Genomic DNA, 21,974 nt, shown 5'->3' on the forward strand with positions numbered 1-21,974 from the left:
TATAAAAGTCGGACTTTAGACCTAGGATTGGACCTTTGCCAAAAAAAAAAAAAAAAAAATCCTTTCACTTGGGCCTCACTATTTATGGACTTACTGAGTTGGTCCGTTTCAAAAGCCCAATCTGAAAACCGGGGGAAGAGGCTCCCGCGCCCAGTCAAACCAGAACAAATTGCTTCTTCCCGCTCAGCAGAGTCACTTTCCCTATCTTCTCCAAACCCTCCCCCAATTTTTTTTTTTTTTCTCCGAGCAGATCACAAAAATCACAGTAAGAGGTTCATCGGCACCAGAGCCATGGTCAATTGCGACCACAACCACCAAGACTCTAGCTTCAGCAAAGCCATCTGCTCAATCTGCCACAAAGACCTCGAGCCCTTCCTTGAGGACCTCCAAGCCATCTTCATCTGCGGCCACGTCTTCCACGAGTTCTGGTCTCTCTCTCTAAATTTTCTGATCGGATTTTTTTTTTTTTGGTCTCTAAAACGGTGCGTTTTGTGTCTGCAAAACCCTAGCTTGCAAGAGTCCTTCGGCTTCTTTGAGAGCGTCAAGAGGTACAGCTGTCCGGTGTGTAAACAGCGATGCAAGCCGAACGACGTCGCTCGGCTCTATTTCGAGTCGGTGGGCATCTCGCCGGAGCCGCCGAGTTTGGCTCGGTCGCCGATTGGGGAAGATTCCGAGGCATTGCGTCGTGAGGTCAAAGAGCTTAAAGAGGAAGTATTGATTTCTCAAAATGCTTGATTTTGGGTTCTTAAGAATAGTCAAGATTGGAACTTTGGTCAATTGGTGTTCTTGGTTATGGTATTTGTTTTTTTTTTTTTTTGATTCATTTACATTTTGAGGGAATAGTTATGATTTAGCTTTAGGCCTTAGTGTGTTGAATTTGAATACTTTGGATTAGTTAAGGGTTATGAAACATGGGGAAGCAAAATGGTGAGGATATTGTTTCCATTTCCATCATTGAATGGAAAATTGCGAACCATAATCTTGGATTTGTAAGGTTTCAGTTTCTGGAATATTCTTTTGAATTATAGGAGATATAAAGATCTGCTTTAAACTCGGCTGAGAGCTCACTCTTCTGAAGTGAAATACGAGGTTATGAGGTTTATGATTAGTTTCTTTGCCAAGGAAAGGTGGGGTTTGATGGAAATGTTTAATCTATAGGGTAGTCTTGTTAAGATGATATCTGCTTGCTTTATAATTTGTATTCATGTGGTTCTTACTTACAAGGAAAATTTCTCTCAGCTTTATTTATGCAAGGAGAAAGCGAAGAAAGAAGTGGCTAATTTAAAGAATGAAGCTTTGAAACAACAAGCATCTATACAACAGATGCTTCATATGAAAACTGAGGTAATCTATTAACTGTAGCTCTTTAAATAGTTGAGATTAATTCATAAAAGAAGAAAAGTCTGATGAAGTTTTAGTCGACTTTTCCGTAGGCGCTTGATAAATTGACTGTGGAGTGCTTGAGGCAGCAAGAAAGGAATAGGGCATTGACCAAAGAGCTTGCAGCTTTCAAATTGTGAGCACATTTGCACTATGTTCTAGTTGTTCTCTCATCGGTTGTTATCGTTCTGTTTAGGGGAGTAGTTTTGGTGCTCCCTGCACATTTTACACGTGCACTCCACCTATAAAAGTGGACTGCAAGTGTGAAAGTGGAGTGCCAAAATCACTCCTTTTCTGGTTAATACATAACAATTATGTCAACCCTGGACATGCTTTCCCACATGAGCCAAAGCCCAAGGGATGGTATTTGGCACTTTAATCCCTAACTATATGATTTATTTTCTGCTTCTAACATGGTTTTTTTTTTTAGGGCATCTGATCTAGATCTCGATGAAAAGGAGATTATGAACCTTGCCGCACATGGTAATGGGGGAAACAATGAAAACACAATAGATGTTCTTAGAAAATCCTTGATTATGAGTAATAGGTGAGCTATATGAATCTTATCTTGAATTTAGTTAACTTTGTTTGGTGAACTGTTTGACATTTGTATGATTTTTTTCATCTCAAAAAAATCTAAGCAGCAGTGACCTTTTCATTTCACCCTTTTATAACTTGTTTCTTTCTCATTTTTAATTTGGCTTCTTTGCTACATATACTTCTCATAGGAATCGCAAAGAACTGATAGCCCAGTGCAATCTTCTTGAAAGAGGAGAGGATCTTCACCATAAAAAACTAGAGAAGGCTAAAGGAAAGATAAATAGATTAAATGTGAGTTTGTGATGAACTGATCTCCTGTAATTCTCAGTTGATGAGTGGTTCCTGACTTGGTGTTGTTGTGGATATTATCAGACAAAGGTACAGGAACTGACAGACCAGTGCAATCTTCTTGAACGAGGTGAGGCTCGTTATAGTAGAAAGCTAGAGAAGGCTAAAGGAAAGATAAACAAATTGAAGGTAAGTTTATGATGAGGTGATCTTGGTTAACTTCACTTGATGAGTGGCTCCTGAGTCTTGACTTACTAATTTTGTGGACATCATCAGACAAAGGTACAGAAACTGAAGGACCAATGCAATCTTCTTGAACAAGGTGAGGCTCGTCACAGTAGAAAGCTAGAGAAGGCTAAAGGGAAGATAAATACATTGAAGGTGAGCTTATGATGTGATGATCTTGCTAAATCTCACTTGATGAGTAGCTCCTGATTTACTGATTATGTTGATATTATCAGGCAAAGGTACTAGAATTTGATGGTGCTGTTGAAGTAGAGAAAGAAACTTCAGTCCTTGGACCAAGTGATCTGTTTGAGAGTATGGTTCCTGTGAGTGGTACCTGTAATGATACTGCTAAAGCTCCTGCTGATGATATTGCAGATGTTCTGATCCTTGACGATGTTAAACAAGTCCAATCCGTGCTTAACATTACAAAGGAATCTCCAATCACCCAGCCACTTGCCAGACCAGGTATATTATTGGTACTTTTGAGTTTGGATTGAGCATTACATCTTGAAGTAAGTTACATGTACCCTAAATTAGTTACATCTGGACTCCTGTTGATGATATTGCAGATGTTGTGATTCTTGATGATCTCAACCAAGTTCAACCCATGCTTAATAGTAGCAAGGAATCTCCGATTAGACAACCACTTCTCGGACCAGGTATACTAGTGATGCCTTTTGAAATTAAATTGAGCATGAGTTACATTATCTGAATATTAAGCAAAGAAAATTTAAGTTAGTTTTTGCATTCCTTTTTTAAATGCAGTGAGTGCATATTTCTCTGGTGGCTTGGTTGGTCCAGATGGAACAAAAAGATTTTTAGGTAAATGGTGCAAGCGGCGCGAGAACAATCAATTGGTAACAAACAAATTTTCAAGTACAGATGCTGGCTGTTCGATTGTTGTAGTATCTGATGAAGAGGTATTATCAAAGTTTTGAAAATCAATCTGCAGTGATGAGTTTATGTGCTGTTTTTAATTCCATTCATTCTTGTCTAAAACTCTTTATGAGAATGATAGTAGCTATTTTGATTAGATTTAATCTCTAAAGTGAACTCTGGATTCTTTCTCACCCATAGACACTACAATGACTGGAAAAGTCTGCATTTATTATAGATGTGGTTTTTTATTGTCTGTACTTTCACAGTGAGAACAATGTTACAAAGGTTGAGTATTTTGGTCATTTTTACCTTCGCAGGATATTACCGAAAATATACCGCAGATAAAGAGGAGCAAAGTATGAAGACAAGTCAAAAATTGTACAGTCCCAAGGGTGCTTGCAGTACAACACTTCTTTGGAAGGGTCGGTAACTACGAGGGTTTAGAGGTGCACATTCTATATGTATGCAGGATTGATATCTTTTGGTTATGATAATGTTTATATCAGAGGAACTTGCTTATGATTTATTTGGGCCAAGAAGCGAGAGCAAAAATTCATTTGTGATATCACGATAGCCGAATAGTGAGCAAATAATCCACTTGTTAAGCAAAGGGCATTTCCTGTGCTTCCTAACTGATGTTATTTGTTGCTATTTCATCTAGATTCTTTCATTCTATTTCTCAACGTTTGTACAATATAGTTCAGCCATTTGTTTTTGGAAACAGTCTGTTTAAGTGGAAATGAAACTCTGTTTCTCATGAGGGTTGCCTTGATGTAAGTTTGCCTTTGCACAAAGGTTTTCCCAGAAGTAACCAAATGTCGCCATCTTTTCTTTTAGAAGAAAGGAATTAACAAACTAATTCATCATTTTATCTAGCTGTCACAAAAAAAAAAAAAAAAAAAACTATAGAATACATGACCATTTACTGAGCTATAAAACAATCAATTGTTTGGTACCTAAAGTTGTTTGAATAGTACTTAGGGTCATTGATGGGGAAAAACCATTCGCTCTTTGTGCAATCTTCAATTCGTCATGAGTATTATCATACAGCTCTCAACCTGCCATCTCCAAGTGCATTGATGCCATAAAAATCAGTATTGTCGATGCCTTCAAGTTTGTTGCCTCCGTTGATGGAAACAATACTATTTACATAAGCAACTGCTTGAGTGTGGAAATAATCTCCTACGAAGTGAATAGGAAGATACTTGACTGTTTGCTTCTCAAGGTTGTATGAGACTACGCGTCCATCTTCAGCAACCATAAGAAGCTCATCACTTTTCCAAAATACCAATGGTGCATATAGCAATGGAATTTCAACGCCTTCCATGGGTCCTATAGTTAAGCATTTTGTCCATGAACCCTTCACATTTCCCGAATTATTCATCACCCATATGTCGAAAGATTGGGGAACCACAGGTACTGTTGGACAGCTGATTAGAGCAATAGCTTCTTTCCACTCTCCGAGCCTCACATGGTACTCATCTGGTATCTCTTCCCATGGAATCGATATCACATTAAATATCTCATCACCCATATCAAATGAAAGGATGCATCTCCCAACATCCCCATATACCTGCCAATAATAAATTCCCTCAAAGAACATTTGCTCATCACAGTAGCCAGACATAACAAAAAATTCTCTGTATGTATATTCGGTCTCGACCTCTCTCCAAGAATTAGAACCCAAAGTGTATACCTCTGCTCTGAACCAATAACATGACTCTTCATAGACCTCAAATCTAACAACCTTGTAATCTTTACCTTTGGGATCATAGCCAAATCCTAGAAATTCAGTGTAGTATCTTAATTCACAGTCAAGATACTTGTACTCATCATTATCATTGGGGAGAAGAAGACAAGACTTAGGAAGAAGCTTGAATTCCTTGATTGCTGGGTTGCATAAAACAACGTTACCAACGAAAATTTTTAGACAAGTGATACCATCGCAATGACCTGCAATCCTAAGATCAGAGGAACGAATTATCTGATTCATAGGAGGCGGAACCCTAAGAACCTCTGCAACAAGGTCGTCAAAGTCATCGTCAATCTCATTGCAGAGATAAAGTGATGACAGTAGAGTTTCCACATCGTCACCAGTTTCCGCATGGTCATTGTTCTCAACTTTCTTCTCAACAGTATGCTTGAAAAGAATGGAAACGGATGAGGATGAGGATGCGCGCAAAGAATTGGAGAGGTGTTTGGCTACGAAACTAGGGCTTTTGATAAGATTGCACCACAAGGTACAGACGCATTTGAATCGCATCAAGGATTTAGGAGGTAGTCTTGATAGGATTTGCTCCACGATTTCTTCAGACACATGCATGCAATTTGATACAGTTTGCCATATCGATCTCCTTTACTCTCTCCTCTCTTAAAACCTAGATCGTATTAAAAGACTGAAAGGGGAGACGAAGAAGATTCTTACCTTAGAATTGTGATCGTATAGAAGTCTCTCCACTCTCTCCAATCTTACCTTGGAATTCTTTGTTCTATCTAGCTAGGTTCGCTGATAATTGAGGGGGTGAGGCTATCATTCAAAACCCTCACTTAAATACGCCATCACTACCCTTTCAAAAAAAAAAAAAAAAAAAAACAAACCGTCACTAATTTTCACAAAAATTCCATTATTGCCCTAACAAAAGTTCCTTCTATATGCTTCTGTTGTCTCTTGATTCAGTGCATACAAAAAACCGAAGCTATTTTAGCTCTCCCTGTTATATTGCAGCATCCTGATGAAGAATGGAATGCACTTACTCGATAGATTCGAGTGGCACCAGGTCTTTTTCTTTCAATAAAGTTCGTCAGTCTTTTTATTTCCGAGCCAAATATTTCAATCAGTGTATATAGTCAATTTTGCTAGTAGTGACACTAGTAATTTAACAAACTACATAGTCAATACTGAAAAAAGTAAAACTTAACTCCATAAGGAAAACTTGATGATCATTAATTGTTTAATGATTGTAAGTCAAGGTCTTTTTTACTGAATTATCGGATTTACTATCAATTTCTAATATAAACAAATTTTGAAGATCAATGACTGAAGTGCAACAACTTACAGAAACTGCGAGACGAGCCTTTAAATCAGAACCTGCTTCTCCTATCTTCCAAAATATGCAGGACATCCTGTCCCATGCATCAGGTGCCAAAATTCGTGAGATTATCTATTGCCTTTTGCAGAAGATCTAAATGATGCATTCTATTTCAGACCTCTGATTCCACCTCCCTTGAGTCGCGCATAATGTTCCTCAACTTTGCTGCTGTCTGGACTCTAGCCTATACATACATAGAAATAGACTAATTTACTTAATAATCAATTTTTACACTTGATATTGAGAAGTTCAGATGCAACTTTCACTCACATTCTTTGCAGGTTTGCTCAGAATTGCTTGTTGGTAACTTATATATTTAATTGGTTCTCAAGATCAGAATTACATCATTGAGATGCTCCTGTAGAGTATCCATCATCAGCAATGCAAGGAATCCAAGACTTGAACTTGCGTTCTATGCAAGGAATCAAAGAGAAATATAAATGATTTGCCGAATTTATCCCATGTGATTCAAATCCTAAAATGAAAGTTACCTCATTTTGGACAGAAAAAGTATGAATTGTTTGATTAGACAATGTCTGACATATTTGTTGCCTAGTACTCTGCTTCTCAGCTTAAAACTTTAGCATAGTGCTTTACCAGAGCTTTAGCAACCGCCTTCAACATCAGCAATAGCAAGTTTGAATACACACTAGGGAAATTTGTAAAGTTAAAGGCAATTAAAAACAACTTGGGAAATCTTTAACCACTTCTAAACCTATAATTTTCAAGTGTTGCATGGCCATAAAAAGCAGTATTATCTATGCCTTCAAGTTTGTTGCCTCCATAACAACTGCTTGAATAAAATGTCCTATAAAGTGAATAGGAATTAAGATACTTGAATGTTTGCTTGCCAAGGTTGTATGAGACTACACGTCCATCATCAGCAACCATAACAAGCTCGTCACCTTTCCAAATACCAATGGATATTCAACGCCTTCCATTATGGTCAAGTATTTTGTCCATGAATCACCAGAATCATTCATCATAACCCATATGTCGAAAGATTGAGGAACCACAAGGAAACAAGAGCAATGACCCAATAATACAACAAGAGAATAAATAAAAATCAAAACTGCGTGACGTATACATAAATCATTTTACTTAAAAGCATTTCTTAACATGATGCATGTGCTCTCACCTTGTTTATGTTTTTTGGTAAAAAAATAACTAACAGATATAATTAACTATTAAGTAGAGAAAGGCTACAAGCTTCTATATGTGGGTTTGGGTCATTCTCAACCTCCACTAGATCCAAGGTTCGACCGGCATACATATATACATAATATATACACATATTCTCAAAGATCTGTTTTGTTTCATCATCTTCTGGTTTTGACATACATAAATGTAGGCAAACTGGCAATGACAGATACTGTGATATTTAGTAACCCCAAATTTGTTTCATCATTTTCTGTTTTTGACATACATATGTAGGTGTCTTATAACCCCAAATTTTAAGTACGAACTGCAAGATCAGATTCAAGAAAATCAAGGCACAAACTGAGAGAACTAGAGAAGATACGAAGGCAAACAAGATCACAGGCAAACAATGATCATAATAAGAAAAAAGAACATATGAACATGAGATAGAGGTACATCCATAAGTTGACTGAACTGATTCCAGTATTTGTAACCATTGCACTACACATTTTCGACTTCAAAAACCATCTGGAGAAAATCGTGCTCCCTAGAATAAAATCATGCTCCCTAGTATATGGAAACATCAATCTTGACCTGACCACAAGAGTTGAAAAACTCACATGGGATTAAAAGAATGCTTCTTGAAGGAGAGCCATTAACCAGCAGGCTTGGAGTGCTTTTTGTCACAGACCGAAATGTGAGAATACTTCCTTGTTAGTAACAAAAATATAATAGTTGAAATCCTTCATGAAGCTAGGTTTAATACAGCTAACCGTCACAACATTTCCGAGAACTTCAATACTATTGTGGAGGATAAATAGTGTACCACTATGCTTTTCTTGAACAACAAGAAAGCTATCATTCTTATTCAATGTAACTGGGAAACTGAAATCAAGCTCAAGTCATACAGGAAACCTGTTGCCGAATCCAAATGATCATTATTGAAGTGTTGGTATAACTCCTTGGTTGAAGATACAAAATTGCAGCCTACATAAGGGCATGAGCAAGGCGAAAATACACACGTCTTCTCATGTTCATTCTTCTTGTTGTAAGTCACCGGAGTATTGCAGCCATACTTGATATTTTGGCATGGAGTTGTACTTGATTCCAGAACTTTCTCGATGGCCCGGAAACGATTAGAGCGAATGGGGCCGGAACAAGAGGGGCATTTGTTATTAATTTTGGTGCAGCACAAGAAGCAAGCTATATGCCCATTTTGATCACACTGAAAGACAGGCACGGTCAAGGGTTCAAAGAAAATTGGGCAATCAAGCAGTCCTGGGTCAGTTAACAGTATCACAATATTGAAGCCTTCCCTGCTAGCTGAAGTCCCACTATTACCCTCGTGATCTCCAGCATTAGATGGTTGGTTATTGGGTGCTTCGTCTTCATCCATGTCGTCACCATCTTCTTCTTCTTTCTCTGCATTTTCCTCTCTTTCTGATTCTACCTCAGGCATTCAATATCCATGTTCTTCCGGATCCTATCATTTCTTCATCGGACGATTCTGACCTATCTGAGTATGTCGCCATTCCCCCTCTCTCTATCTGAGCATCCTTAATAACAGAGTTTCAAATGGAAATGTATCCTCTTTACTGCGAGTATAGTTCTACAAGGAGTATGTACCCAGTACTGTAATGAATATCATCATTAGCAAATCTATAGGAAACAGATGAACAGATCCATTAAAGCTTCAAGGTATTAAACCCACATCGAAGCAGACAATTGAAAAGGTTAAGCCAACAACATCTGAATTTAAACCTATCCATTCTCTATCCTCATTTCAAGCTACTGAATTTTAACAACTTAACCACAGACCTTACACAGTATTGGTTCTCATCATCCCCATTTGAAAATGCATTGTGAATTGTGCATGAATCAATTGAACTTAAGTTATCAAATTCAAAAGTATATATAGACTTTGAAATACCTGGAAATCTCTGTACTAACAACTGGCGTAGATTCTGGAGTGTGACAACTGGCGTAGATTCTGGAGTGTGGACCATGAATGCTACAACTAGCTAAGGCATTGGATAACTAGATTGTATATATTAATTAGTAACTCACACACCCATGCAGTGGTATCCCAGCGCCAGGACAACTGCACCGACATTGCGGCGAAAGCCTGGCAAAGCCAGACTAATCCACTGCGCCGCAGACGCACGAACCCAAATGGTTCCTCAAAGCTGTTGGCCACGGGATGGAGCTGGGATTCGAACGCTAGACCTGGGGATTCCAGACTAGGCCATTCGACCAACACACCACACCACGTGGTTTATTGGGATTCAAATTTGCTCACCATTTTTATTTTGTGGTGATATCACCGTCCTATTAAAACTTGCCACGTCATGTAGAATTAATTTAATACTTAAAATTTATTTTTTTAATAAAACTTTATGATTAACTATAATTATGTTTTATAACACATGACAATTTTACATTGAGTGGTGGTATCACAGTATTGGTGGTGAACAAATTTGAATCCTTTATTATTGATCTCGAGTATTTCAAATGTTCACCTACACGCATTATGACCATGGGAGACCGAGAAACAATAAATGCTTCAGTTAACCAAGAGCCTAGAGAAACTAGATAGGCAAGTCTATAACTCCTTATTAGAAGCTGTGAATCAAGGAGGGAATGCCAGATGTCGTGAGAAAGGAGACGATGTATTAAGCAGATAGGTCGGCTGAAGAAGGTGGATTGACAGCACAACGAAAAACAAGTTTCGAAGAAGAACAACTTGGAGGTTTGATTAGATAAGCAACTGAAACAATAAGCATGCAGCGTGACAAGAGTAAAATTGAGTCTGAACTTGATCTTTCCACTCTCGTAAAGAATTGAACTGGAACGGGCGTGGGGCTGAGCCTCCCAGCTAGGTTGGGTTCCAAACCCCTTAACAAAAAAAAAAAACAAGAATTGAACTGGAAAAGGGTATAGATAGAAAGATCAGCGCAAGGAAAAATGTAGTTAATGCAAGAAAATGAGAAAGGAAAATGGTTTATTAAGGAATATAGATAGAAAGATCAGCGCAAGGAAAAATGTAATTAATGCTGGAAAATGAGAAAATGGTTCATTAGAAGAATGGAATGATTCGTTTTCATCCCTATCTTTCTTTGCAAGGCTTGCACATTCATGGAAAAGGTAGCACTTTCCTTTTTCCATGAAACAAACAACGCCTTATATTTCATGAAGAGGAATCCAATCAGAGCTTTTATTGAATTACAAACCTGGTTTGTGGTGAACCAAGATAGTTGAATCAAGATAAATTGTAGATTGAATTCTTGGTTGATTTCGTTGGTGTAATTGGTAATCTTTATACAAGTATGGAGTTTGAACCTTCATCGATCAATGAGAAATACATTTCATTTAGTTTACTAAGATCAATTAACTATACACTAGATTTTCAGTTTAAACCTACAATAGATTGACTCAAATTGAAAACATGCGGGCTGAGAATCCCTCATGGAAAACTATGTGCGTTTGTGTTGTCTTTTTCATCCTGCTTCTGACCTTCTATATGATCGTGTTGTCTCTTAATTCAGTGCATAGAAAAAATTGAACCTATATGCTTGTGTTGTCTCTTAGTTCTCTCCCTGTTAAATTGTAGCACCATGATCAAGAATGGAATGTACTTCCTTTATTGATTCGGGTGGCGCCATGTCTTTTTCTTTCAATGAAGTCCTGCACAGTCTTTGCATTTCCGAGCCAAATATGTCATCCAGGATCTGCATGGCAGGTTAAAAACACCAATTAAGAGGAGTGCAAGGTAGTACCTTATAAAGGTAGTTGGTCAATACTGGAATCTCCAGAAGGAAAACTTGGTGAGCATTAGTTGTTCAAGTCGTGGGCTTTTTTACTCCAGATTTATAAGTTTCTAAATTTTGAAGCTCAATGACTGAAGTGCAACTTACAGAAACTGCGACACGTAGGCCTTTGTACCAGGATCTGCTCCTCCTATATTCCAAGAGACGCAGGACATCCTGTCCTGTCCTGTCCCAAAATTCCTGGCAGAGTTCTACGCACACAGTAGGATTGGCGACAGTACTGAGATTATCTATTTCCTTTCGCAAAAGATCCTCTAAAGGCTGCATTCTACTTCGGACCTCTGATTCCACTTCCTTTGAGTCTCGCATAATGTTCTTCAACTTTGTTGCTGCCTGGACTCTAGCCTGTATACATGGAAACAAAAGACATATTTCATTAGTCATCAACTTCTGTCTTTAATCATTAAGGTAATAAACTTTTCTAGTAAAGGATAGTTTTGCAGTGTTTCACACTTGATAGTGAGGAGTTCAGATGCAACTTCTACTCACATTCTTTGCAAGCTTCTCCACAATTGCTCGTCGGTAATTTCTATATTTGGTTCTCAGGAGTACAATTACATCATTGAGATGTTCTCCCCTGGTGTATCCATCATCAGCGATCCAAGGCATCCAAGACTCAAACTTAGCTTCTATGTTCGGCCACATGACATCTAGCATGCACTTCATGGAGTTGAAAACAATTCCTACCTGGAAAAAGAGAAGAACAAAAAAAAAAAAAAAAAGACATATCAATGATTCGCCCAAGTTAAAGATCAGATTTCGTGTAACCATTCAAATCCAAAAAACAAAGTTACCTCGGCTGGGACATAATAAGTCTCAATGGTTTGACTGGATAATTTTTTGACATACTTATTGCCTAGTATTTTGTTTCTCAGATTGTCTTTCAGTGGGGATAAAACATTAGCATAGCGTTTTTCCAGAGTTTTAGCAACTGCCTTCTCAACATCTGCAATAGCCTTTTGAATACACACATAACCCAGAGGTTATTGGTCATGATAATTTTTGCTTCAGAGAATAAAACAGAAAAAAAGGCTAGAAAAATAAATATGACTGAAAGAAGAAAGACTTGAAAAGTGAATTGCACATACATTCTCCAAAGCAGCTGTATACATCGGCAAGTGAGAACTGATGATCTCATATTCATGGAGCGTCTCCATCAGCTGGTTGTAAATAGCATGAATAAAAGGAGTTGTTTCATTCTGTTTTTCTTTACCAGACCAGTTTTCCTGAAATATATGAGTATTTTAAGCATGTGATACCAGGAAACTCTGTGCATTTGATTGTATTCATGTAGCTACCAATTAAAAAGAAACATCTATGAGAGGAAGTTCGGTGAACATTTGTGCGATGCTGTAAATAGATATATACCTTATCTAGTTTGCACCTGTCAAGCAAAGTACAATGCTTGTTTCGAATCCATGAAACTATATGCGAGTGAAACAATTCTTTAGCATTAACTCCATCGACTACAGGACTGTAAACAGAGTTTCTAATGAGAACAGATTCAAAAGGCAATGCAATAAAAACACAGACTAAGATTCAAAAAAAAAAAAAAAGAAAAAAAAAAAAACATTTACTCGATGTTCCACAAGGAAAGATCCTTTTGAAATTCGGCTGTTGCAATAATAAGTTCTGCAACCGGAGGTGATAAGCCTGGAGGAGGACATGCAACAAGGAAAGCACCCAATCTACTGCAGAGCTCAACGTTATATATGGATGAAGAAATATTTGGAAGGTCTACAAAACTGCACAGAAATCATAGAGAATAACAATTAAAATACATGCGTGAGGTTTGTTCAGTTAATCTACAGTCATCGACTCTAGAATTTCAAAAACAAAGCATGATTGCAGAATGAATGAAAGAGAATAATGTATGGACTAGGATGTATACCTTGGGAGGATGTTCTGGTTCTGGATGCTTATGTCAGTAAGAATTTCATTTCTGATACTCGAGACCAGAGAATTCATCCTCTGATAAGAAGTGACTGGATCCTTCTGTGTTCCCTCATTGCTGCTTAGAATGAGTTTATCTGTCTCCATGAAGTGCACTCTTAACCTCTTCTTTGCAGCAACCCGAAAATATCTGCAGAGTTTCATTTGTACCTCGGGACTCAACACATCATGCAGAAGGGAGTATAGCTGGAATGCAGGTCCCAAAGATGGTGCTGCCAATCCACTGGCAGGTTTAGAAACATTCATCATCCCTGACGGCGAATCTTCTTCAAGTGACTTGTAATTCTCGAAAACCAAAGCAAGAATCTGGTTTACTTGATCCAAAATCTTCACCAGCATGTGGTTCTGGCAGTTTTATAATTGGAAAAAAAATGAATACAGGTTGAAACAAAATATCACATTGCGAAATTAGAAATTAATATCAAATGTCAAACTAAGTAATGATGGTATATAAATACCACCTATAATAAATACATCATTGGTTGCATCACTCTAATACCATGATAAAAACTGAAAAGTAAATTGATCAAGATGAATGCACTAAAATTTTTCTCATACCTCCAATGGACTAAGCTGATTTGTGCTCTTTCCCTTCATCATCAATATCTCCGATAGCATATCATGTACTATGGTCAGACAGTCTTCGGTCGGTGTTGCCACATCCATAATGTAGGAAAGGTGTCTGCAAGTAGAATAGATATTTATACACAATAGCACCTTGAAGATCCAAAATTACGTAACATTCCCAGTTTCGCATAACAAGTTAAGACAGTTTCCATTTGAGCATATTTCGCTACCTTAATTTTGTGTATGCCTCTGATACTCCAAAGTAAGATGCGAATTCAGTCAGTAACCAATTCCAAGAGCCATCTATCAAGAAGCTTCTTTGCTGAAAATGTTGAAATTTGATTGCAGCTACGAAGACATAGTCATATGCTGCAGTTTCTGCAATGGAGCCAAACTGTACACAGAAAGGAATGAAAAAAAAAAAAAAAATCATAAACCAATTCCAAAGTTATGGAAATCAATTTCTTAGAAAAGACTTGATTACCATTGATACAAATAAGTTTGCATATATATACCTTAAGATGATGATTTTCATCTGGATTTGTGGAATACTCCATGCACAACTGAATTCTGCCAACAGGTTCAAGCTCTAGATCGGTATATATAGGACACCATCGTAACTTGTCACCCTGGATTTAACATAAAGATTATATCTCCTTAGCATAACTATCAACCATAGTTATCAATGAAAGGGAAATTACTAATTCTGAAAATCATACTGGCTTATCAGCTATGGCAGACACTTGAGCTCGGGCATGACCACAATGCTTTCCTTTTGAATCTTGAACTGCTATGATTAAATCATCACCAAGGCTATCTGGAAAACTGTATTAACCCAGGTGCTTAATTAGACCCCTTCATGGACCAAATAAAAGGAAAAGGCAAGGAAAAGAGTACAGACAAGAAATGGGCTTCGCTGGATCCTGGTTGCATTCGGACTGCATCCTCTTCAGGTGAGCTTCTCAATCTCAAGAAGCAAGAATATGTTTCTGACAAAGACGAGGTCAATTACATAAAAAAGGAAAGAAAATCAGCCACCTCAGAAAATGGAGTAAACTAATTATTCTTCTGTTGAGTTCACCACCATCAGAATGTATTAAAACATTTAGAGATACATACCATGTGATGATGAGGATGGATTGCACAAAGTACTTCTCGCATCTTTAAGGAGCCGGGGTACCTTTTTAATACGTTTAGCTCTAGTCTGTACATAATCCAAACTCTGACGGCAGGAACATTTTGCAGGGGCACGTGGTGGTAAATAATTCTTCCATACAGATTTTAACCAGGGATATAAACTGGACCTTAAATTGGAGATGTGTCTACCAATTGAGTCTTTGTTAATCTTTGGTTCTTTTAGAGATGAAAAACTGCAGCTGGCAGGTGGTTCATCCAAACCCATTATTACTTTACGAACTGCGCGGTGATGAAATTTAAATGAGATGATGAATTTTGACAGGAAAATTAACATAAAATGAGGAAGGGAGCCAAGTAGTTCACCTTGCAATTTTATTTTGCCAGAAGTTTTCACAGGATTTGGAGCAGCTGACTCACTTGAGAGCTTTGAAGACCCTTTTGCCAAAAGTTCAGCTTCTGATTGTAATAATACATTCTGTAGACTGAAATTTTAGGTGTGAGTGAGGAATATCAGAAGGCAGAAAATATAACATATCACTCTCATATAGTACCCCATTTCTCGTAATGACTTAGACATATTCACCTAAGCCCTACCTCCAGACCTACTCATTTGTTAATGCATTATCAAGAAAAAAAAACATTTTGTGCTGAAATAATGAACAGAAAACAAGGGATCTTGCTCACCCAAATGCCTCACGCAACAGTGCACATTCATTCTCAAGGAAACAGTGAACTTCAGTGGAATAGTGGTTAGCCCATGCATGAAGGCAGAGCCTAACACATGCTTCATAAGAAATTACAGCACCCCATGTACCCTGCTCTCTGGATACATGACACTAAAAAGTTAATACTGTACTATTTTAGAATAAGCATTTGCCAAAAAGAAAAAATCGAATTTTCGTCAGTTAAGAGAATAAACCTCAATTGATTTAACTACTTTCGTTTTTGAGGTTATCAAACTAGTTGTTACAGTTACAACTAGTTCAACTATACCTCCAATGTCATAAATAATCTAAAACACCATGCTCAATAATAAAACATCAGAGAAACTTTTGAAAATTTTCCCTTTATTTCATTCATCAAAGCCTTATAAGTTATGACCCTTTTTACTCTAAGGGGGTCAAGCACTACTCGAGGGAAGTTCAAGTACTGCTTAAGTGACATATTCTAAAACTACACAGAATAAAAATCGGTCAATGTCTGTATGAAACCATATCTGGACAAGTTCCAGAATGAATTAGCGGTTCAGCTGCCTAACTAAACTAACCTTGCATTACATACTGACAGGTGAACCAGTGAAGGAACTGGATGTGCATTTACTTCCACACCACCATGAGTCCTGCAATCCTAAATAATCAGTTTCTCCACAACAGCAGAATAAAGTCACAAAAGAAACATACAAACATACTCAAACCTGATTGGAAATTTGGGTGACTGAGAAATTTCATTAGTATCGATCACTGTACCACTGCCTGAATAGACACTTATTTCTGTTCTTGAAACACTAGTGTTTAGGGGAGCAGTCAAACTTGGTGTGTGAGTTGTTTCATGTGCACCACGACTTGGACTTTGCTCCACAACATGTTCATTAATCTCCAAAGAAGATTCGAGTAACAATGGGGGAGCACTAGGAACACAAGCATGATTCACTTGCGTTTTAATGGCTCCCTCCATGCTTTTATTAGAACAAAAATTGTGTGAAGTTTCGTCACCCAAGGGAAGTGGTGCAACAGAGTTGAATTTGACATCAGGGGCAGATTCGTGTTCAAGCTTCTGTACATTGCAATATAAACTAAAGTTAGAAAACCTCTCTGCATGAAACTTGAGCACATAAACTTAACAATGATACATTGTTATTACCTCTGCCACCCCTTTCAAGCCATCAGTAGCAAAACTTTTGGCCATACCCTCAATGAAGGTGGCCATCGATGATCAAGACTACTTCTCTTAATCTTTTTCAACCCAAGGAAACAAAGAAGAAGAACAAAGAAAGTTACTAAGAACAACACTAGGAAAATTCAGATTTATAGGGTCAAAGAGAGAGAAAGAAGCATCAACCAAGATCTTTTGTAATCGTTTAAGGATATCCAAAGTTCTAAAGAATAAGACTGTACAAAATTGGGTTTAGATGAGAATTAGGATTTAGAAAGAAAATCAACAGACTGGGTCAAACACAATATTCCAGAATAGTTTCAGTAAATCTCTTTTTATTTCGTTTCTCATTCTCAAATCGCTTTCAGAAAAGCTTCCCGATTTTCTCTGTGTCTACAAGAATCTACAAGAAAATATACACAAAATAATTAACATTTGGCAGAAAATGGGTTTTAATCTATCCAAAAAACGGGGAATATAATTAATTTCTGGTGAAATATAAGGAAAGTAGGGTTTAAGAAGGGGAGACGTGCGCAATAAGTATGCGAGGCTGATGTGGCAAATGTCTCTCATAACGGTCGGGGTTCTTCTTTCTTTGGATTTTCGTTTCCCAATTTACTGGTTTTGACCAAAATTTTGTAGCTCGGTCTGTGTTTTGACTCATGGATGTTTTAACTCTGGGTCAGCCTAAGTAAAAATTGGGTCTTGCTTCACTTGGAGGGTGCTTCAAACTCTGAGATTTGTGTCCAACCGTTTTTTTGTGCAACAGTCTGTTATGAAGTGACCAGTTTATGTGTAGTTGTTTGTGATGTAGTGAGTGATCTGTTCTCCTATTTGGGAAAGGAAAACAGTGAGTTGAACTTTAACAATTACCATAAAAAGAAAAAAGATACCAAGTTAGATCAGGATTTTTTATTTTTATTTTTTTGGAAGTAATCAAGTGATATGGTGACATATTTTGTGGAGCACAATTCTGATTCAGATTGTTTGACGAACTTATAAAGTAATTTAGAAGGCACTCCAGAGTTTGATATCCCCTAATCCCACAGAACTTTTAGTTATCAAAACAAAATCTTAATCCCCTAATCCCACAGAATTTTTAGTTATCAAAACAAAATCTTTAAGGATTTTAATATACAAGGCAAGTGGTTAATACAGATCCAATCGATGTATAGTATCTGGTCAATCCAGAGCATCATGTACTGGAGAGCAACATTGCTTGTTTGAAATCGCTCTATCCAAATGAAGCCCACATTTCTCTGACTGTTGACAACTTTAGGATCCAAAAAGCAAAGTGTGTGCAGAGCATCTCAATTTGAAGCTCCTGGTACCCAAAATGGAAACCAACACAAATGTTGGATCCATATCCAGGTTAACAGGGGTAGAGCTAAATTTCTCAGAGGGTAAATTATAAAAAAAAAAAAAAAAGTCTCAGAGGGCAGAACAACAAAGGAATATTTACTTTATTTTAATTTTTTTTGGCCTGAAGAAAACAAGGATATGTAAGGGCAAAATCTAACCTTTCTAAAACAAAAAAGCAACACATATATCGCCTAAAGTTCAGACAAACCAAAACTCTACATTAATCGCCTTGCACAACAGCAAATGGAACCTAATTATCAGTCATCATTTGAACCAAGAACCTGCTGCTTAAGAACTTGGACTTTAGCAACCAACTCCTCCCTGTTTTTCTGCAACATAATAATCATCATTAAATATGCTTTAACATGGTTAATCAGTGAAGAATTTTTAAAGCAAGGTATAACTATAAGTACCTTGAATATCAGATAACGACGGCTAAACCAGATTGTGTATCCAAGACCCACAACTTCCATCAACTTGGGGAACTGATGTCATATAATGAGCGTCATCAGTATACCAGAGAAAGGGCAGTACTTACAATTGTAAATCAATAGACTCACATAAAAATGACTAGGGTAACGCACCAATGGAATAGAATCAATAGCACCTATGATAGCTGATGCTAACCACAGGGTAACCAAGGCACCACTACCGTATAGTAGATAGACATATGCATCATCATTGTCCAACTGCAATCAGTTAATAAGTCATCAATAAGTAAAATCATTCGCAGTTTTTGGAATAAATCTCACACAAAAGGTTCACCAAAGTATTTAAACAGAAAAATGATAAAGGATGTAAAAGGTTCACTGGAAAAAGATTACAGAATGCATGACAAAGGATGTAAAATGCAAGTCTGACAGAAACTTAGAATCATATCATGACTGTCATTGTAACACTGTGTGCTCCTCAAACAAAAGGATGCAGTGCAACTGCAACTACACCTGTATAGTAACCTAAAGAAGGCACAGAAAAAAAATACAGGGAACCACAAAACAGCATAGATTGACACTAAGCCAATGATGAAAATACAAACTAAGGAAATTGAGAACACTGTTTCATTCTTTAAGAGGCGACCACTCAGGAAATCTTTCATCAAACAAAATTTAAGACACCGAGTTGCTCAGGTAACCGCTCAGATCAACATAAATGTCGGACTTCCATGGAGCATTCTAGAACACTCTCAATAGTTACTGAATCATCATTGCAACCAAGTTTGTAGCTCCACTATTTTGTTTGCAAGAAGTTTTAAAAAGAAAAAAATTGTGTTAAGTTAAAGAAAATAAGAAACACCTGAATTTTTCATCAAACCAACTCTAAAACACCGAGTTGCTCAGGTAACCGCTCAGATCGACATGATTGTCGGACTTCCACTGAGCATTTATAGATGCTCTCAATAGTTACTGAATCATCATTGCAACCAAGTTTGTAGTTCTACTATATTGTTTGTAAGAATTTAAACAAAAGTAAAAAAGGTGGTTGAGCTAAAGGAAATAAAAAAAACACATCTTTCATAAACCAAATCTAAAACACTGAGTTGCTCAGCTAACCGCTCAGATCGACATGATTTTCGGACTTCCATTGAGCATTCATAGAAGCTCTCAATAGTAACTGAATCATCATTGCAACCAAGTTCATAGTTCTACTATATTGTTTGTAAGAATTTAAAACAAAAGAAAAAAGGCGGTTGAGCTGAAAGAAATAAAAAACACATCTTTCATCAAACCAAATCTAAAACAAGGAGTTGCTCAGCTAACCGCTCAGATCGACATGATTGTCGGACTTCCATTGAGCATTCTTAAACACTCTCAATAGTTACTGAATCATCATTGCAACCAGGTTCATAGTTCTACTATATTGTTTGTAAGAATTTAAAACAAAAGAAAAAAGGCAGTTGAGCTGAAAGAAATAAAAAACACATCTTTCATCAAACCAAATCTAAAACACCGAGTTGCTCAGCTAACCGCTCAGATCGACATGATTGTCGGACTTCCATTGAGCATTCTTAAACACTCTCAATAGTTACTGAATCATCATTGCAACCAGGTTCATAGTTCCACAGCATTCTTTGCAAGATTTTTAACAAAAACAAAGTAAAATATATAAAGTCAAGGCAATAAAAAACAACCACAGAAATCTTTCCCAACCGAATTTAAGCACCGTTGCTTAGGTAACCACTCAGATTGACATGATTGTCAGACTTCCACAGAGAATTTTTAGACACGCTCAAACATTTTCTGAATTATCATTGCAACCATGTTCTAGTTCTACTACTAAGTTTCCAAGAGCTCAGACAAAACCAAAAGAAAAAAGTTTGTTAAGTCGAAAAAATCAAATACAACATAATTACAGGCTTGACTTGAAAGAAACCAAAACAACTGGATAAGGAACACAACAATAACCCAAATTTATGAACTCTGAGGAGATATAATAGCTACAAAAAAATCACAACCACTGGTTGATGAGGTGTATATGATGAAAACGACACAGATATGTACTATAACCAATTACACAGACCTTTGCATTACCTTTACATTAAAGTTCTCCAAAAACTCAGATATCTGCAATTGGCCATCACTGCCATTCACAATGCTGTCCTCTTGAGGTGCTTCTTCTACCACAGCTTGACCATAAACATTCTTTTCGGGCGGTGGAACATCATAAGTGGATACCACCCCATCACGCTCTTCACCAGAATACGCATTTCCCCCACTTTCTTCAGAAGATGTAGCTCTAATCGAAAGCAAACCTGAAAAGACAAATACATACGCATTAACTCCCAAAAATACTAACACAACAAAAACTACCAAAATCCCAAGATGCAGAAATAATACCAAAGAAAACCCAAATCACTGGTTAAAGAGGACAAAACGAAAATCACAACCAAACAAGAAATGAAGCCTTAATAATAAGCCAAAAACCCAAGTTGCAGAAACCCCAAATTAGTAAAATTACACATGAAAGAGACGACAGCTATAAAAATCAAATGAAAATTGAGCCAAATTCCAAGCTATAAAATCAAAGGGATTTGCTTGAATTGGATACCAAATGCAAAGAGGTGAGGAACGTACGAGAGCGAAGGCTGAGAGAGTGGCGTGATTGTGCGAATTGGAGTGAGGGTTTTGGGCGGAGGTTGTTGGTGTTAGGGTTTGTGATGAGGAGATTGGGGAGAGGTTGATATGTGGTGGTACAGAGCTCCATAGTCTACTACTGGAGGCTGAGGTTTTGGGTCAGTAATCTGCCGCTGTTTCACTGAGACCGTGAGAGTTGGGTATGATACCACTGCTATATATGTTTATATAGGAGATCTCAGTGCTAGGGTTTTTGGGGTTTATCGAAAATGCTGTTGGGATTTAAATCGATTTAAAGCTAAAATATCCTTGTTCTAACTTTTAACTTTTGGTGGTGAATTACGTTGCTATTCAACAGTCTCCGGCGTCAAAATTTACAATCATTAAGCGTTACGTAACTGAATGTAAAAATTATTTTTAATTGTTGTATTTATATTCAAAAGTGATTATGTATAATTTTTTTAATTAGTTACTGACAGACGAACACCGTTATCTAAAATAATTATTCTTCTAAATGTAAGGTGTATAATTTATTCATCTCCAATCGTTCGGAGCTATATTATAGATTTCATATAATTTCTCCGCAATAACTTTATAAGTAGATCATTCTTCACCCCCATTTGTGGTGTGCAACACATCTG

General features: G+C 37.2%; 5 protein-coding genes and 6 non-coding genes across 11 annotated transcripts; 1 reads left to right on the top strand and 10 right to left on the bottom strand.

The window, feature by feature from the left end:
* The first annotated feature begins 160 nt into the window (after positions 1–160).
* Positions 161–4,015, top strand: LOC133727556 (uncharacterized). Its single transcript, XM_062155152.1, has 12 exons — positions 161–428; positions 510–711; positions 1,240–1,344; positions 1,434–1,516; positions 1,811–1,927; positions 2,109–2,211; positions 2,293–2,397; positions 2,485–2,589; positions 2,670–2,901; positions 3,006–3,095; positions 3,202–3,356; positions 3,633–4,015. The coding sequence occupies exons 1-12, from the start codon at positions 292–294 to the stop codon at positions 3,675–3,677; spliced, it is 1,479 nt and encodes a 492-aa protein (XP_062011136.1). The 5' UTR covers positions 161–291; the 3' UTR covers positions 3,678–4,015.
* A 260-nt stretch (positions 4,016–4,275) lies between these two features.
* On the bottom strand, positions 4,276–5,788 carry LOC133725510 (F-box/kelch-repeat protein At3g06240-like). The gene has a single exon (XM_062152825.1). The coding sequence runs from the start codon at positions 5,636–5,638 to the stop codon at positions 4,358–4,360; it is 1,281 nt and encodes a 426-aa protein (XP_062008809.1). The 5' UTR covers positions 5,639–5,788; the 3' UTR covers positions 4,276–4,357.
* Positions 5,789–8,412: 2,624 nt separating this feature from the next.
* On the bottom strand, positions 8,413–9,003 carry LOC133724300 (E3 ubiquitin-protein ligase SINA-like 10). The gene has a single exon (XM_062150992.1). It carries the CDS (start codon positions 9,001–9,003, stop codon positions 8,413–8,415), a length of 591 nt encoding a protein of 196 aa, XP_062006976.1.
* A 1,783-nt stretch (positions 9,004–10,786) lies between these two features.
* LOC133727557 (uncharacterized) lies at positions 10,787–16,796 on the bottom strand. The gene is made up of 18 exons (XM_062155153.1): positions 16,443–16,796; positions 16,296–16,367; positions 15,713–15,850; positions 15,392–15,510; positions 15,011–15,307; positions 14,793–14,880; positions 14,611–14,716; positions 14,407–14,520; positions 14,122–14,285; positions 13,883–14,006; positions 13,263–13,669; positions 12,949–13,116; positions 12,740–12,845; positions 12,460–12,597; positions 12,166–12,327; positions 11,861–12,058; positions 11,459–11,716; positions 10,787–11,272 (listed from the first exon to the last, which is right to left on the bottom strand). The coding sequence occupies exons 1-18, from the start codon at positions 16,700–16,702 to the stop codon at positions 11,144–11,146; spliced, it is 3,048 nt and encodes a 1,015-aa protein (XP_062011137.1). The 5' UTR covers positions 16,703–16,796; the 3' UTR covers positions 10,787–11,143.
* Positions 16,797–18,341: 1,545 nt separating this feature from the next.
* Positions 18,342–21,590, bottom strand: LOC133723354 (protein CURVATURE THYLAKOID 1D, chloroplastic). The gene is made up of 5 exons (XM_062150167.1): positions 21,334–21,590; positions 20,791–21,011; positions 18,847–18,951; positions 18,676–18,747; positions 18,342–18,591 (listed from the first exon to the last, which is right to left on the bottom strand). The coding sequence occupies exons 1-5, from the start codon at positions 21,461–21,463 to the stop codon at positions 18,520–18,522; spliced, it is 600 nt and encodes a 199-aa protein (XP_062006151.1). The 5' UTR covers positions 21,464–21,590; the 3' UTR covers positions 18,342–18,519.
* On the bottom strand, positions 19,382–19,472 carry LOC133727610 (small nucleolar RNA snoR128). The gene has a single exon (XR_009855289.1). It is a non-coding gene; the product is annotated as a small nucleolar RNA snoR128 (small nucleolar RNA).
* On the bottom strand, positions 19,592–19,682 carry LOC133727611 (small nucleolar RNA snoR128). The gene has a single exon (XR_009855290.1). It is a non-coding gene; the product is annotated as a small nucleolar RNA snoR128 (small nucleolar RNA).
* LOC133727612 (small nucleolar RNA snoR128) lies at positions 19,800–19,890 on the bottom strand. Its single transcript, XR_009855291.1, has one exon. It is a non-coding gene; the product is annotated as a small nucleolar RNA snoR128 (small nucleolar RNA).
* On the bottom strand, positions 20,007–20,097 carry LOC133727608 (small nucleolar RNA snoR128). Its single transcript, XR_009855287.1, has one exon. It is a non-coding gene; the product is annotated as a small nucleolar RNA snoR128 (small nucleolar RNA).
* LOC133727609 (small nucleolar RNA snoR128) lies at positions 20,214–20,304 on the bottom strand. Its single transcript, XR_009855288.1, has one exon. It is a non-coding gene; the product is annotated as a small nucleolar RNA snoR128 (small nucleolar RNA).
* On the bottom strand, positions 20,425–20,516 carry LOC133727614 (small nucleolar RNA snoR128). The gene has a single exon (XR_009855293.1). It is a non-coding gene; the product is annotated as a small nucleolar RNA snoR128 (small nucleolar RNA).
* Positions 21,591–21,974: the final 384 nt, after the last annotated feature.

Source organism: Rosa rugosa, chromosome 1 (assembly GCF_958449725.1).
Source record: "Rosa rugosa chromosome 1, drRosRugo1.1, whole genome shotgun sequence".
Classification (NCBI taxonomy): Eukaryota; Viridiplantae; Streptophyta; class Magnoliopsida; order Rosales; family Rosaceae; genus Rosa; species Rosa rugosa.